The sequence below is a fragment of the Plectropomus leopardus genome, chromosome 10 (assembly GCF_008729295.1).
Source record: "Plectropomus leopardus isolate mb chromosome 10, YSFRI_Pleo_2.0, whole genome shotgun sequence".
Lineage (NCBI taxonomy): Eukaryota > Metazoa > Chordata > Actinopteri > Perciformes > Serranidae > Plectropomus > Plectropomus leopardus.
Window position 1 is genome coordinate 30642154 of NC_056472.1, and position 18221 is coordinate 30660374.

Consider the following 18221-nt stretch of genomic DNA (forward strand, 5'->3'; position numbering starts at 1 on the left):
TTAAGAAATTTATGTTTATACATTTAAAAATCTTTTTAAAATCTTTTTGATCAATATACACAGCAGTATGTTTTGATCAACATCCAATTTTTGCATATTTTTTTATGACACAATTTCAATACTTTAATAAGTTATTACACTTAATTGACTTACAGAACCAGTTAGCTCACATTGTACAGATTTTATGGATATGAAGCATGTTAAGATACTCCAAGAAATTGTATCACACTAAACAAAAATACCAATTTAGGTACTGACAGACCATCTGTATTGCAGAGGTCGAAGGGTTAATGGACATAAAAGGTGCACAGTTGCCTGAAGGGCTTACATTGCAGCCTGTTTTTCCACTGCGGCTGCAGCGGTGGTTACTTATTGCCTACAGGACCAATTTAAAAAACTGTTCCTGAGATTCATTTGGACACAAAAACACAGAGAAACGGGTTGAAAATAAGGAAGATTCCCTTTAAGCTCTCAGTCTTTAGTTTTTAATCTTAAAACAACTTAAAGAGGTCAGTGTGTCTTAAAAATGGGAAGTTAAAAACCTTTTATTACAAAAGCACGATTAAGACATAATGACATAAGTTATGGGACACTTAATAAAACTAGAACAGATAGCACAACATACAGTAGCAACTGTTTTCTGATTACATAGAATTTGATACATAATGTAAAGAGGTTGCAGCCCAAATATACAATAGATGTTCAACTTTAAAGACTTTTATTTTGAAATACAGAGTGCTGTTGCTATATGTTGGTAGGGATAAATGGTGGTCATGTATTTAAATAGCTAAAGTGTCCCTGTCGGTGTGGGAATATTGCTGAAGAAGGAAGCAAATAGACTGACTTTGATTGGAAAGCTTGTAGTCATGCCTTTTTTAATGAAGTGAACAAAATAAAGTACGAGGAGTGAAATGTGAATAAAACTAGTTCCACCATAGAAGTAAAGTTAAGAATTATTTACTTTCTATTATTCCCACCTTGTTTTGTTTGTAATGGCCAGATTTGATGCACATTTCATAATGTTAGCTCATTGTTTTGGATGGTGTTGAGTTGTAATCCTGAATGCTCGATATTCTGTATTTTCTTGGGCTCAGCTGTTCTGTCAGAGGGTTACTTCACTCCAGGCTGAAAACTTTCTTTTATTGACCTCTTGTGGTTGAAACTTTAACTCTGCTGCTCCTCTGAGTACATTTCACTGCAGCAGAGTGAGAGCTTCAACCACTTGAAGCCAGCAAAAATAAGATTTTCAGCTAAAGTCTCTCTTTAAAGGGTCTGTTCACCCAAATTACGTTTTGCACACCTCTTCCCATGCAGGAAGTTTATTTTATTTGACCTGATTTTGAGATATCTAATCTCATCTCTGAGATTGCTGCCTCTATTATAGTATACTGAAGGTGAATGAAATTTAGTTATGGTGTTCACAGCGTTAAAATGGTACATATAAAAAGCATCTCTCTGTTTGTTAGTCTGGATTAGTTTTTGCCAGACTCCCCTTTAAAAGCCAAGAAAAATGTTTTGCAATTCTGCAATTAATAATGCAACTCAGCCACCAGGAATACATTTTGGCATATTTCTGCAAACATAGAATACATTACTTTGTACATTATGTAGCAGATATGTTGAAACGTTGCATTTCTTTTGTTTCAGCAATGCTGCGGTTAATGTGCGATTAGGTTTAGATATAAAAAAAACACTTGGTTATGGTCAGAAAAAGATCATGTTTTGGCTTAAAATACCTGCTGTTGGTGGCACATTCCTGGTAATGCAACAAAGTTTTGTTTTGGTTTTTTTTTTTTGGTGGTAGTATCCAGCTGGGAAATACCACTTCTAGTGGCACTATCACAGATTGAAATGCAGCAATGTCTTAGCAAAAAATAGTAATAAAAAAAGAAAAAGCTGCAATGTCTCGTCAAAAACTAAAAGCTTTTCATGGCACTGTCCTAGCTGGAAATACAGCAATATCTCAGTTTCATGGCACAATCCCGGAAAGGAACATTGCAATGTCTCGCTATAAAAACAATTGCTCTTCGTGGCACTATCATTGGAAACACAGCGAGAGGTCGCCCATGTTTAATGGCTAAAAAGCTGTTAGAAACACAAAAAGGACTTGCTAAAACACAGTGGTCTGCAGTTTGACAGGCGTCTTGCCTTGATTTTATCCAGAGTGACTGAAATGCTGGTTTCTGGTATAAGAGGCTGCTTTTTTTTTAGTGTTTTGAGCACCACAATCTAAATCATATTCATGGTAGAAATCTGCATATAGCTCCTTTACATGTCTAAATACCATCTACTAGAGGTGAGTTTTTTTCTAAATTGGGTGAACTGTCCCTTTAATGTTTTAAAGCCCAGCTGCTTCTGTCACGTGTTCTCTAAAATCTGCTCTACCATCCCTCAGCGCATCCTTCCTTATCCCCTAAAACACATACAAGTTATGCTGCTGAAATGCTGCCTGCGGTGATGATCATTAACCTGTCTCCTTCACCCTGTAGCAAAGTGAGCAGATAGTGGCTGTAATTTCCGATCTAGCCTTTGTGCTCCTTTTCTCCTCCCATAAACGGTTGAGCATGATTCGGGATACTTGTTGGGAATGTCTTGCAGGAGCAGAAGTGCAGCTCGTTGTCAAACTGCATGAAAGAGGAAATCTGGATGCCTGGAATGATGAAAAAAATACAAACAGCATGGCATATGTTACTCCAGAACTGGTTCTACTTAATAAAGTTTTGATACAAATGTTTTGCATGGGGCCAGCAGACTTTGTACAGGTATGAATAATGAGTATATATTTACAATAAACCTATAATATGGGAAGCTTATTCACTATTTTTCATTGTAACTGACATGCACTGATATATTCTGGAGGATTGGTGGTCTCCAGAGACATTTGTAGGATATTATAGCCAGACATTTTCAAAACAGAAATTATTGTTTGATTTTAACATTTCCAATAGTCCTTGGACACGTCATGTGTAATGAACAATTAATGCATTTTCTCCGAGTCACTCAGGGGGCTTAAGGAAAAAATATTGCAGTTTAGGGAGATTCAAAACCAACAAAAAGCCCCAAAAAACACAGCAACACCCCTTTTCTGATAAATAATAGCCTGGGACACTCACTGGTGGTCTCTGTGATTTATAGTGCAAAAAATAATTGGTTTCTACAATATTTGTGCATAAAATGTACTGGGGTGTCTGGTGGCTCAGTGGATAGAGCGGCGCCCCACATACAGAGGTTGTATCCTCGCCGCAGTGGCCGCAGGTTTGATTCCGGCCTCAGCCCTTTGCTGCATGTTACCCCCCACCTCTCCCCCTTTCATGCTCAAACTGTCCTGTCCATCAAAGGCAATAAAATCCCCAAAAAATAATATTTAAAAAAAACTAAAAGTACATGTACTGGTGACTCATGCATCCTTGCATTACGTAGGTGGGAATATTGTGGTATTTGGTAGCACTGGAAGGCTTCACCACCAAAAATACAAACCAACTCCAAAGTATCTTAAAACCCATTAGCCCCCCTGCTGTGCATCCACACTAATGAAAATGGATTTGATGCATGTAGCAGGTTAGGATTTGCACTTCACAGAGAGAGCGCGCCTTTCATCAGATCATACCGCCGGCTCTCGATGTAAATCGTCTATATGTCCAGAGTGCTAATACACAGCAGGCTCAGGTGCATTGAGGAGCAGCTGAAGCCAATCAGCTGACAACAACAATTCAATCAGCTCAGTCCTGATGGTGTTATCATGCAATGATATATATGTAGTGTACTCTAATATATGTTGTATATACAGATAAACAAAATAAGAAATCCAAAAACTACATCAGATAACAAGCAACACATTCGCATCCCATGTTGTCACATATTGCTGCTTTGTCAGTGGACTTTCACGTCGACATAAAACGCTATAGGTATCCTTTTGCATCTGCTGGTGACTTTCTAGATTTCAGAGCCAACGCTGAAACGTCAGCAAAAAACACATAGTTAGAAAAAGGTAAGAAAAGCATATAGCAACCATCAACAGGACGTCAATAAAAGCACACTGTTTGGGTAAGGCAACAAAGGCACAGGTGGTTAGATTAAGAGAAAAAACATGGTTTGGCTCCTGATGAAAGATTTTTTAACCGGGATTTTCAGTTATCACCATAATAGGCTCTCTGATGAACACAAGTTTATGAGACTTACACGATTTGTTCAGTGTGATAATTTTCACAAGTGAATGCCACTTTTGTGTATTTTGAAGCACAAATGAAATCGCCAGAAGCAAAAACCTAATGTTAGGCTATACACGATCTACATCGTGGTCGCATGTATTAAACGTCACATCTACAAACACGCAAAAACACGTTAAAACACAATCAAAAAATATTATAAACTGATAAATCTACAAGTTCAAGTGTGACTGTTAAGCTGTAAAGGTGGACGAGTGGATTTAATGAGTTTTTGTGTTCATGCATTGATTGGCTATCACAGCTGTAAATCATGGTGGAAATCTGCCTTTTTGTAGAGTTTAATAACTGAACAAAAACTACCTTCGGTGACAGAAACCATCTTTGGGAAAAATGTATTGGCGTGTACTTTGAGGGGGTTATTTTGGCCTATGACCATTTACTAACACAGAGGGGCTAGCTTTATGACCTATCCTGCAGACAGACACCAGGGGGCGATCCAGATTGAAAAGTTACACTTTCAGGAAGCTGTCATGTTGCCCATCTTTATAAACAGTCTATGGTTCAGCTGCATTTTCACCTGACACCATACAGTAGCATATCATGTGGACACTTAAGGAGGCTTTGGTGTCAGGATCTTGTACTGAAAGCATTTCAGAGGCAATTTTATTTGATGACTTGAGAATGAGAACAGGTTGTTTTTTCAATACTCATATCACAGTATACCTTAAAAATTGGTATACCGCTGCAACCTTAGACACAAGTCCATAAAAAAAGTGCTTTTACTTGTACTGCTGCCCTGAGCGTTACATAGGAGAGACCAATATGACCCTTTCTGACAAAACCATTTCCAAAGAGTGATACTGTCCAGTTAAGACTATTTAAATCTGAACACCTCAAATACCAAATTCAAACAAAAATATCTCGCATGCGTGGGTGGCTGAATGTGACTTCCACTTATTTCATTTACAGCGTGCACAATGGCTGATTACATACATGACTGCGTGTGCTCATGAGTGTGTGTGCTTTGATTGCACAATCCCCAGAGTTACTGTAAAGGTCGCTTTCCTCGCGGATGAGTCACACAGCACCGCAGCGCTCGTCATTTTCTCCTCTTTTATGAATAAAATCACACTGATATGGGCTTGAATCCTCCTGTGTCTCATGACGTGTTAACATGCTGCTGTGGCTGTGGGGGGATTCGTCTATATTATTCTGCGTCACACGACGAATATCAGGAACGCCTGCTCTGTTTTGGATATAGTTATGATGTTCATTGCCAACACATACGGGTCATAATAAACAATTGAATGGAACATTGAAAAGGTTTATTTGAGCAAGATGTTAATAATATTCCCAATTCCCCAGATGTGATATTTGTCAATGGACTGCAAACACATCTCGTTCTTGATTGGATGCTGCAGTCAGAGCGACTGACTGAATCGGTGTCGCCTGCTAATGTGACTGAATTGCCATTTCATTTCATTCATTGTGCTTATTCCTTTTCTGGAGCGCTGAACAAGATGTGGGCAGTGATTGTGAGGTCTGAAAGCTGCGTATATCCGGAGTGTATTTCTGGGTTTCTGATGAGGTGATCATTGTTGCCATGGTGTGAGGCAGCAAAGTCACCAGAGGGAAATGTTGTACATTTCTACAAACCACAGATATGTTACATTTCTATCATGTCAATGTTTCAAAATTGACGTAGTATATGAGCTGACTTTATTATCATGGCGGGGATGTTGGCAGCATGTCACCAAGGAGATGCCTGATATCCTGCAGACAACTTTTGAGACCAACAAACAACAAAACATGATATTGTTGATTTTTTTGTTGATTTCTAATGAAACAGCTTGAGTTTTTTTGCTGGGATGGTGCTATGAAAAATGGTTGTTGGAATAGTGCTAACAGAGTGTTTTTTTTCAATGGTATTTTTTTGTGATTTCTACCTTTATTATGTTAGGACAGCTGAAATGTGAGAGGGGAGGAGAAAGAGGGGATGACATGCAGAAAAGGACTGCAGGTGGGAATCAAACCTGCAGCCGCTGCAGTTCCTACAGCTTCTCTGCATGGGACGCCTACTCTGCCAGGTGAGCTACTGAGCAGCTCCCCAACATGGTTGTTTTTCACTGAGGCATTGCTCTGTTAACTATCGGGATAGTGACACAAAAGTGGTGTTAATTTTTATTTCCTGCTGTGATAGTGCCGACATTTCGGTCTAGCAGACCTTCATCGAGGACCTGATGAAAGTCTGCTAGACTGAAACATTGTTTTGTTCATTCAATAAATGTGTCAGCAACACGGGACAATATGCAGAAGTTTTTCTCTTTGTTTCTAATGAACAGTCGACCTTCCTCAGGCCTGCTGGTTGTTACATAAACTCTGATAGAAAGTCGTTTTAAAACCACAGACACCCTGTGCCACAAAAAAAGCATTGACCTATCCCTGTGTGTGTTGATCCTGCTAAAGGTCAGCACCTTCTGCATGAGGTCCCATATTTTCCCACTCATCCTGATGATATTTAGGGCCAACTATCTTCAGTTGACAAACAGTCCTACTGTCCCGATTAATCCACCAATCAGATTACATATGAAAAGTTTCATTTTTCAAATGTCTCTCTTCAGTGCCTTCAAGCACCACAAACAGTTTTATCCATTTCATTAGATCGGGGTGGCGGCAAACTCGAAACATCTGCAAGTAAAACTGGAACTAACTGATGATATTTAGGTGAAATAACTATTTGAATAGCTACAGTTTACGCAGCCCAAAGCAAATTCCAGTGGAAATTGAAATAGCGGGCGATAATGAGATCAGATGTGTGTGACTGTGTGTGTGTGTGTGTATGTGTGTGTGTGTGTGTGTGTGTGTGTGTGTGTGTGTGTGTGTGTGTCTGCGGTGTGAAGATAAACTGCGGCATAACAAGTTCATTTAACATTCAGATGATGGCAGTAGTGCTCTGTGTCACATCAACAGGGGACGTGATCTTTAGAAGTTTTCACATCACCGGTGAAAGCACTGCACCATGATACAAATACCACACTGGTGAGGTTTGAATTATGAGAAGTCAGATGAGAGCAAGAAAGCACACACTGAATGCAAACAGACTGTGAAGATATTTAAATTAGATTTATTTAGATTCGAGCTCAGCATGACCTTCAGAGTTCAAAAACCAAAACATATTCTTTTAGAGGGGTGTGAAAAGTGAAGATTTCACACTGAGTGCTTGCTCTCAGACGCTTTGTGCTCCTGGTGAGACATGTGAGGTAGGTTTGGTTAAAGAAGCATTATTTATAGTCAGTATTTAATTGAATTACGACACATTCAGTGAATTTCTCTGCTGCACCACTTTAAAACTGGCAGTGGAGGAAGAGATATTTAGGTTAATTCTTCAAGTAAAAGTAACAATTTGCTCAGGTTTCAAAGGGTTAACCTGATACTCCACATTAACTTTCTTTGTGTGTGTGTGAGTTTAACTTTGTTAGATCTCTGTTTTCTTGTATTATTCAACCTATGTTAGGTGTACGAGAGCAAAGAGCAAAAGAGAACAAGCAAACAAGCAGTCATGAGACCAGCAGAGAAAATAAGTTGCACAACTTGAATTAAGATAATTTTTTATCTGATTTATATCTGAGTGGCCCTTTTTATTTGTTCGGGACAGCTGCTGAATGGAAGCTCCTGTTCTCTTCCCTTAACAGAGTTTCACCCTCGATAAAAGCCAAAAGGAGGCAGAGGGAATTCAGCTGGAGGTGAGACGGTCCTGGCAAACACACGAGGCTCCACGTCACATGCCTCCAATTTACATTCATTAGCACACAGTGTGAACTTAAATGGGACAAATGCTCTTTTCTCAAATGTAAATGACTGCTGACTGCCGCCCAGGAAGGTGGAGGGCCTCAACAATCAGGAGTTACATCACATTTTCTGTAATGACAGAGTCTGATGAGTTAAGTCGGTTTTATTTCATATGTTGTAAAACTTTAATTAATAGCCCAGGCTATTATTTGCTTAAACCACTGATCTCTCTTATATGGGACTGGCTTTAATTCCTTTCACACAACAAAAATGTCTCACAACTGTCTCATTTAACCTCTTTTTTTGCATCTTTCTTGTTTACTGTGCTGGTAGTTCCTCCTCTTCGGTGTTCACAGTTCAGTAAAATTAACAAAACGATTGAATTGTAGAGAATCTAAGATTTTTGGTGTAGAATTTTTGGTTCTGAAACATTATCAGAATTGTACAATGCAACCAATGCAATGTTTTAATAATGTTTTCAGTGGCAGGTTTTCTTTTAGTTCCCAAAATGTTCTTCTTAAAGTTAGGGTAGCATTCTCTATAAACATAAAAAAATGTTATTCTTTTTTTTTTTTTTGCTAACATATCACATTACATTACATTTGCATTAAAAAAGGTGCTGTAATCTCAGGCCTCAATTACATGTTCCGAATGTTGCTTTGAAAACGTTTTTCCTTTGAACGTTACATTAAAATGTTTTCGATGTTGTGGGAACATTCACTGCTTGCTGGGATGTCCATGCGGACAAAAAGTTTAAACATTTGTATTTGTCTGCGTAATCTAAACAGCTTACTAACAAAAGAAGCATAATATCGCTCTAGGTTAAGGGTTACTTAATTTCTGAACTTCATCTCTAACATACATACACTTACATATTTACACACACATGCAAACACATGAATTAAAACTAGACTTTATTATTAAGTACAGCACAAAAAAATAGGTGTACTCATTAAAACCAGGCTGAGAAAACGCCACCATAGATAAAAAAACACCAGACAGAATAAAACCTATAAATATAAAGATAAAAATAAATAAATGAGTAAATAAATAAATAAATAAATATAATGACAGTGGTAGTAATAAAAGATAAATAAGTAAAATACTCAAACTGTAAGTAAGATGTAAATAATGAGATAGCACCACAAAGTTAAATAATAAATAAATATGTTAGAAATAATAAAATTATATATGAAGTAGTAAAACTGTGACTAAAGTCAACAGATAAATAGATAAAGGTAAATTAGAAGCCAAACTAAAAAGAAAGGTCTTGAATTTGCTTTTTAAAAAAATCATCCTGCTCAAAAATATTAATAACCATACAAGTATATATTTATGTTGAGAAAATATTGTGACATCAAATTATTCTGTAATTTTTCCGCAGTCCTGGGACCCCAAATTGAGAATGGAAACCACTGGAGAGGTCCACAGGGAAAAGATTCAACCCCCAACGTGTGTGTGTGTGGGGGGGGGGGCAGCCATCCAGCTGTGAGGAGAACAGACCCGCCCATTCATCGAAAGCGGCCGGGGGTCGCGCGCAGCCCTCGTGTCTTGATTGACAGGAGCGTCCGTCCAATAAAAGCGCGCTAACGCGTGACTCACCTTCCTCTCCGGTCCAATGGCAGCGCGGCGGAGAGGCGGACCGCAGGAAGCACACTTGGTTGAATGGCCATTAAAGCAACAATCAGCGGTAAATGTGTTATGATGCCACGCTCCAAACACATACCGAGCGGATTGTCCGAGGCTGCGGGAGCGCACTTTGGCACCGGGTGATCGGACACTTTTGTGAAATGCCGCTCCTGCTCGGATCTGCCTGGTGCGCTGATCAAATCTGGAGTCGCTCTCTGGGGATTTGAGCAGTGATGGACAGCTGTTGGGACATTGATTCGGGGCAGAGGTTGACGGTACATTGACAGTGCGGCAACAGAAGCTTACAACCATGGACCAAGGAGGTGTTTTCTGCCCGAGGAGGAGGAGGAGGAGGAGCGGCTGAGTTTTCTCCTCCGCTCCGATCAGCGCCAAGTGTGCTGTGTGGATCGTGATGATGCTTTTTGGTGAGGCTCCCACCGCCGTCCAGGCTGCAATGTTTGGTCAGTACAGGTGCATCGAGCCAACATGGGAATCACCTTTTTTTATTTCTCTCCAACTGCGTCTTTTTTCTTCTTTCTTGCCCACGGGAATACAGGAAACATGTCTGCAGATTTAACGGATTCACAGCATAATTGATTGCGTTATGATCTCTGGGGACCATCTGAGTTGTGTAATGGTTTTATTGCATCCACAGCGCGCGCTGCCGTGCAACCTCTCCATGGATGGGAGTTAATTGGGCCCAATGATGTAGAGCCAAATCCACCTGGATCTAATGTTCCCTCCTCTCTTGGCGAAACTGGCTCCCTTGTGACTTCTGCGCATGTTCAATTGTTTATGTTCCCACTCCTGGTTATTGCTTTGGATAATCATTGTTTTCTTTAGGAATTAATTTTGGCTTTAAAGTGGGAGTGGCAGTTTAAAGGGCTGTTTCAAAATGGAAAATCCAACTTATGACAGACATTTATTGCGCGTCATTTTTGAGACAAATTAGGTTCCTGAAGTATTTCAGTGGATCAAAACTGTTTATTTGCAGATTTGTGTCGTTATGTCCAGATCAAATAGTGTCAGCCCACCCGGAGTTGGTGCGCCCGGGCTGAGGGGAGGGACCGAGCACAGATCAGCTTGGGGAGAGTCTGAGTCCGTGGCCAACGGGTGCCCATACTCGGCCAGATCCCCGCGCAAGAAGCTCGCCCGCACCAACAGTCGGTGGAGGGAAGAGGATGACCCGGAGCACCGGCAGCCCGGGCGAGCCACCACCACCGTCAGCAGGGTCAGCTTCAGGTCCAGGTCGGCGTGGCAGGACCATGGCGAGGAGAGCAAACACCGCGCGTCCCCGAAGCGTCCAGACGGCGAGGTGAGACCCAAGTCAGTGGAGCTGGGTCTGGAGGAGCGCAGAGCCAAACCGAGGAGCGACGAGGAGGAGGTCATGCCCGAAGTTAACTTTTCTTTCGTGGCGTGCTGCACCAGCGTCATGCACATTTTCAAATCCAAGAAATTCCAGTCGGAGAAGTTGGAGCGGCTCTACCAGCGCTACTTTTTCCGCCTCAACCAGAGCAGCCTGACCATGCTGATGGCGGTGCTGGTGCTGGTCTTCACGGTCATGCTGGGCTTCCACTGCGCCGGTGGGTCGGAGCGGCCGAGCGTGACCTACGTGGTGGTGTTTTCCGTGGCCATCTTCCTCACACTCATCCTCATGGTGGTCTGCAACCGGAACGGCTTTCACCAGGACCACATGTGGATCGTGTGCTATGTGGTCATCCTGGTGGTGCTGGTGATCCAGGTGATCGGCGTGCTGCTCGTGCAGCCCAGAAGTGCCTCAGAGGGGATCTGGTGGACCGTGTTCTTCATCCATGTCATCTACACTCTGCTGCCCGTCAGGATGCGCGCAGCTGTCATCACTGGAGTTATTCTTTCTGCCATCCACGTGGCTGTTTCTTGGATGTTAAACGGCGTGGACAGCTTTCTCTGGAAACAGGTATGTGGACCTTTGCTTATAAAGTTGTTTTATGATCTGCGCAAAGAGATCCACACCGTGCGCAATAACGCACAGCAGAGCATGGCCATTTACTTAAACCGCCTGAAACCTGAGCGAATCAGTTTGATTTCTTTAAACATGCAAAATAGAAAAAAACATGAAGAAAAAGGAAATGGTCAACTTGGCAAGAAATGTCACAAGAAAATGACCTCATATTAGTTAAAAAGGAACTCAGAAAAATACCACCCACAAAAATAACAACTATTGTATTTGTCCATATCTATATTTAGAATTACTATCATTTTATATTCAATATTATGTTACAGAAAAAATATGCATATTTTTTGAAAATAATTTTCAGCACCTTTTGGGGGGCTCTTTTGAGTTTTATTACTTTTTAGCTTATTTTCAGACATTTTTAAAAATTCTTTTTTTTTACACATTTTATGTTAATTTTTGGGCTATATCTTACGATGCTGGATGCCTTCTCTCTATGTCTTTAAAAGAAATCAAGCCAATTTACCCAGGTTCAAAAGGGTGATAGAGCAAACAAGGATGCAATGTGTTGGAAATCTAAATGTACCATGACAGTCCAACATTTTGGAAAATGCACTTTTTCACTTTCTGGTAGTGAGTTACAAAAGTTTTTAAGTAGAAGAGTAAGTAGATCATCATGCTGGCAGGTGCTTAGCTTATCAAAAGACTGGGAATAGGAAAATCCTGTAGAATAACCCCTTGAAACCTGCGCAAATTGGTTTGATTTCTGTCAAAAACATTTATTGTCACTATAAATACAGTCTTCAGGGCATTTTGCTTTTTTTCTTTCTTTGTGTCCACTAGTTTTGTGGTCATTTTGTTGGCACTTTTTAACAACTTGTTGATATTTGTGAGACATTTCCTGCCAAGTTGGTCATTGCCTTTTTCCCAAGTTTTTTTTATTCCCGAATAAATCAAACCAATATCTCAGGTTTCAAAGGGTTTTAATGCTAAAAGGCGTCTGAATGTAACACAAGAAAACTTGTCAGGTATAAAGCCTCCTTTTGAACAGTGGATCAAATATTATAATTGAGTTACTGCATCAGTTACTTAGAAATAAAAAAAATGAAAACAAAACAAAACTTTTCATTCCAGTATTTTCAAAGGGACCCTCCTCCCATTGGGGCTTTTGAGCAGGGCTGTACTTAAACTTCCTTCTGAGCATAGCACTGGAGCTGCAGAGGTTGATAGTTTTTTAGCACAGGCCAAAAACTTGTAGCATGAGTATTAGACATCTCTCAAGTCTCTTTAAACCACCAGAAGTAGAGCATTTAATCACAAAAATGGACATGTGACTGGCAAAGGACATGAATGATGCATGCAGTGCACAAAAAAATCCAACAAAGTTGGCAATGTTTTTTCTTGACTAATCAGTCCCAATTTTCCCTACTATGATGCCTCTGTTAAAGAGGCAAGAGTGAAAATGAAAAAGGGGCTCCACTACCATGACTTTATGCAAAATCAATTCTTCACACAACTATTAAGGTCACTTTTTGTGCATAAAAGAACTGAAAACGATGATTGCTATTGGAGAAAGACTGCTCGCAAGTCTATGAGTCATCATATTAAAACTATAACGATGCACAAAAGAGACATAGTTCTTGCAGAGAAATCATTAAGGAGACTGTGTCGACAAAGTTTTCGAGTGAAGCCATTCAGAAGAAACACTTATGCCTTCATGGGTGGTCCAACCTAGATTATTTATAGCATGCTGGAGCCTTATAGAGTGACTTTGGTATTTTCTTAACCTGGACCCTTTTTTCCCCATGATTTTGTATATAAGTGACGTAAAGGAATATTAGTTTCTGAAACTGGTCCAGTATTGAGCAAGAGTGCTGCAGCTGGAAGTCACGAAACAGGCTTCAATGTAAGAACTCTGGGCATTTGTGCATGATCTGTTACTAAAAGTGCTTGTTTTTACCACTGACAGGCTCATATTGTTATTCAAAGTGTCAGAAAACATATGTAAAGCAGTGTTTCCAGTTTGGTCCAGCCACGGGGGTCTAGATTTCTCCTTACTCATTAGTTCAAAGTCCACACATAAGTTAAATTCCCACATATTCAGTTTTATTTTACAAAATGTAAACACCACATTGGCTTAGAACACAAGAAAATAAAACATTGCAAGAATTAACAGAAATGACACTTCAAAATCACTGTTACTTCAAAATCATTTTTACAAACTTGACACGTTCACATGTGACTTGTGGACCTTTCAGAGTGGACCTGTGTCCCACTATTGGACCACGACCCACCAGTTGGAAACCACAGAAGGAAAGGATCTATACAGAGATAAACCTTTTTGTTAAAGAGTAAGATAAAACAAATAGTTTAACTTTACAGTGCAACCTGAGGTTAGGTGCACTTTGGAGGTATTTGGGGGGTTATTGGGGTAAAAATGATGCTTGGAAGAGCCTCATCTGGTGTGAAGAAGCAGCTTTAAAGGGCACAAACACAAATGAATTACATACTTTTTTTCTGTACAGTAACTTCCCCTCAATATGGCTGCAGGCTGCCTTTTCAACAGGCATGACACAACTTAATCAACAAATTATATCAGTGGTTGGTGGATAAAGACTTTGCTGTGGGATATAGCTCCGGGTTGCCATGGAAACTTGATCAGCTGGTTTCTTTGCTCCTCAGGCGTGCAGACAACAGCATGAACTACAGTCAGATTTTTCTTTGCAGTTGGAGTTAGAAGAGTGTCCCATTTAGCTGATTAGACACATGATAAGAAAACAAATGTCACAGAGGCTGTGACCTCCTTATATTGGACTGTGATCTGGAAGCTTTTGTTAATTACATATTAGGAAAAAAAGGATAGTGTGAATTTTGTTTATCACCAGCAGAAATCTGAATAATGTGATCTTTTAATTACATGCCTGTCATTAATTCTATTATATTTTACTCTGCTTTAAAGGGACAGTTCATCCTAAATAAAAAAATACATTGTTCCTCTTTCTTGTAGTGCTGTTTATCAGTTTAGATAGTTTTGGTGTGAGTGTTGGCGGTATCGGTCGTAGAGATGTCTGCCTTTTTGCTGATGTTCTGCCCTTTTTTTCAATATAATGGTACTAGATTGCACTTGGCGATACAGACACGATACAGCACTGGGTGACGTCAGCTGAGAACGCGTCCGGACAGAACTGCTTGCGGTTTTACGATATGCTGCCGGACGGCCCTTGCTGTGGCAGTATGATACGCAGTCTTGTGGCATCAGTTGTGATTGACAGAAATCAGAAAGACATTGCTGTTGAGTTTTTCAAATGTATTTTATTTTATTTTATTTATTTTTTGGCGCTTTGAGCACCACAAGCAGAGTGCCATGTAGTTTATATTGGAGAGAAGGCAGACATCTCTACAGCCGATATTTCCAACACTTGGCAACTCACACCAAAATAATCTAGATTGATAAATAGCACTACAGGTAAGAGGAGAAATATGTCTTTTTATTTGTGTGTGATTGTTTATTGTTTATTGTAGTATTCCTGCTCCGGACTCTTCCACGTAATGACTTTTTTTGAGAGCACGTTCGAATGCAGAGGATGTTTATGTGACATTTAGGGTTTTATGTTTGTCTTTAAGCAACAGCTTAGATATAAGGCTCACATAAATCCTGCTCTCAGCCTCTTAATGTTGGCCCTAAAGCATGTTTCTAAGCAAAGATATGAATCATAGGTAGAACTAATTGTTTATTAAAAAGTAAAGGGCAAAGTACTGGTTAAAATACCTGAAATCTAAATAGTTTTTAAAGAGGAATTAGGTGTTTGCCCTCGGCTTTGGAAAGAATGATTTCAAGTTGTTTGTTTTACTTCATGTGGACTTGTAACGAGCTTACAGTCGATAGTTTCGGGGGATATTGTTTTAATGTGCTGCTGAGCCTACATGTTCCTCATAAACTCCAAATGCCTCTGGTAGTATTTTAACAACATCAATATTACTTTCAAAACATTTCTGCGGGGCTGCTGGACTCGGTCTGCAATAAAGGTGCTTACACAAATGGGTTTAATTTTCCACCATTATTTAAAGGTACACTAGTAATTGCATGAGGTCCAAAATGGAGTGTTATTAACCCCAAACTGGAGCTCCTCTCTCCCACCTCACTGTTCTGGCTGTTCGCTCTGTTAACCGTTTTTATCAGGCCTTGTACTGCCTATAAATATTTCCTAAAACAACGTGGCTCTTTGACCATTTTTATAAAGACATCAGAATTACTGAGGAGATAAAGTAGTTGCCTGTGAGTGTGTTTTACACGAGGACCTCCCTGAACTCAGTGTTCAACTCAAAACATGTTTATCCTTGAATTTTGCCAGAAGTATTTGTAGATGCCCGTCCACGTATTTTGTTGTACTGTTGCTCTGGGACTGTTTTTCATCAAAAAGAGCAATGTTTTTTGTTTATTTTTTAAAGATTTTTTTGGGTGCTTTGCTTTTTGCTGACAGATATGAGAGGTGTGTGTGTGAGAGAGAGAAGGCCCAATAAGGGCGTCTTAATGCTGCAGTCCACGCAGGGTTTCCCATGCATTCATTTATTTGTGAGAGGCTGCCACAATTAAAACATCTGCTGCCACAAATAGATTATCTAGCACTATTGAAATATTAATACCATTCTTTTATTCATCGCGACACACTCTCAAACCGCAGAGCACGCTGCTTTCACAGAGGGAGCAGCAGAACACCAGGCGCAGTGAAAGTCCACTATGCTCCTCCTCTCATCCATCAGTCTGATCAGCTCTGACCAAATCAACTGAGCAGTTATTTATGCCATGACTTTAACTGCTGCTGAGTGTCAAAAATAACTCATGATGAGTTTTACCTGCAAAAATGCCCATATTTGGGAGGGGTCACAGAATGAACAAAAAAGGAACATGCACAAGATAAGATAATAAAAATCCTAATAAAAACGGGCCCCCGTTGGCCCCTTTTAAAAAATTGAAGTTCTTTGGGAAAACAAGCTCTATTCTGAGGGAGGGGGGGGCACCAGATTTGGTCCATGGGCCGTAAGTTGAGTATCACTGGTGTAAAGGTATGAAAAAATAGATACCACCCAAGCCTAAATGTGAGGCAAAACACCAAGGGGAAAAAGCTTGTTCCAAAACGAGAGTGAATCTGGAGTCGGCTTTCACTTTCGGCTTTCGCTGCTGATGGTGTTTACAAACTGTTAACAGACAGTTCCTGTGTACCTTTAAAGAGGCTCACAGATGAGCTGTCTAAAAAGAGACAATGTGCTCCAGAAATTAGAGAAAGAACATGTCCCACACTATATCTGGGCCATCAGTAGTGTATCCAACTTTAGAAAGAGAACATTTAGTTGCACACAGTCAAAAAACCCTGTGACAGTGCATGAAACAAGTCACTTACTCAGTCATCATCAACGTGCAAAGAATGTGTCAAACACCGGAGAGGATGTAGGATCTGACATCCTTTTTTGGAGTCTAATGTTTGGTTATGTAAGCAAAAAGCAGGCTGATGGTTTGGTTTTTCTGTGTGAATGGCATGTGACCCTGCATCTGTTTGTATTTTCTGCGAGAGCTGCATTGTCATTTGATGTGTTGATGTGAGTGTGTGGGAACGAGCCGCTGTATTTGTTGTTCTTTCCTCACCATGCTGTTGTTTTTAGCATATCTCCTCTCTCCTGTTTACATAGGACCCGGCTCGTTTCTTAGTCAAATCACTCCTGTTTATGTGAGATCCCGAGATTATGCCGTTTCTTATATGTGTGTGCGTGTATGCTGAGTTACCCCCAAAGTCAACCTAACCTCTCCTAATGCTCTATTTCGTGTTGGCTGGAACAGTTGTACCATAAAGCACATCCGTGCAAAGAGCGAGGTTTTCACTCTTTTCTCGGCCACATATTAGCCTCACTGTAAGAAGATGATGTGTCACACACAGTGCCCCAGTATAAAACAGTCCTGTCACATATTTGGCACAGATAAAAATACATCAAGATTCACTTTTGAGGTGTGTTTACACACAGATTAGTGTGGAGTACATTAGTGTGGTGTGGTTTGTTTGGTCAGCTGAAAACAATGCTATCCAAACTCTGGTGGCACCAGATAAGAGCGCTGAGTGGACTTAAAATGTGAGTGGTTGTCAATATGTACGGTGCATTTGCCAGAAGTAGCTGTGGTTCATTACAGGAGAAATCTGAACGTTGTGGCGTAGCTGCTTTTATGAGGACAGCAGGCTGGTTTCCATAACAGATTTGTGAAAAACTTAAGTGATATATCGAGATGCGAGATGACTGCGTTTCCACTGAGTGATGTTGTGCAACTTCTCCTCAGGCGATAACATTCCAAGAAACACGGTGATGGATGTTCAAAACATTAGCAGCTTTATTTCTATTTTAGCCGTTGGATTTCTAATCCAAGGCGACATAGGTGTGTTATGAGAGTGATAATGGAAAGGCAAGCCCCTCATACATGGGAGCGGCCACGTATGAGGGATTTCTGGGAGGTGATAGTCCAATTGTGGATTCAAAACTTCTGTATGATCCGCTCTACTTCTGAAGAGTTATGTGATGCAATAATACCTCCTGTAGGACTTGCTTCATCATGAGGGAGCCAGTTCATACACAGCCCTTATTGGAGCCAAAAAAGGCTTAATACACCTTTCCCCCATAATGCAGTAGTACTTCCCAAGACTGTAAACACAGTTTGATGTGTA

At 40.3% G+C, this 18221-nt stretch overlaps 1 protein-coding gene across 1 annotated transcript in view; it reads left to right on the plus strand.

Annotated features, from left to right (window-relative positions):
* The first annotated feature begins 9463 nt into the window (after positions 1-9463).
* Positions 9464-18221, plus strand: part of adcy5 (adenylate cyclase 5) — a 107691-nt gene continuing 98933 nt past the window's right edge. The window contains exon 1 of the mRNA XM_042494316.1: positions 9464-11520. Within this exon, the coding sequence (XP_042350250.1) occupies positions 10591-11520 (930 nt within the window). The 5' untranslated portion in view covers positions 9464-10590. The remainder of the gene's footprint in view (positions 11521-18221) is intronic.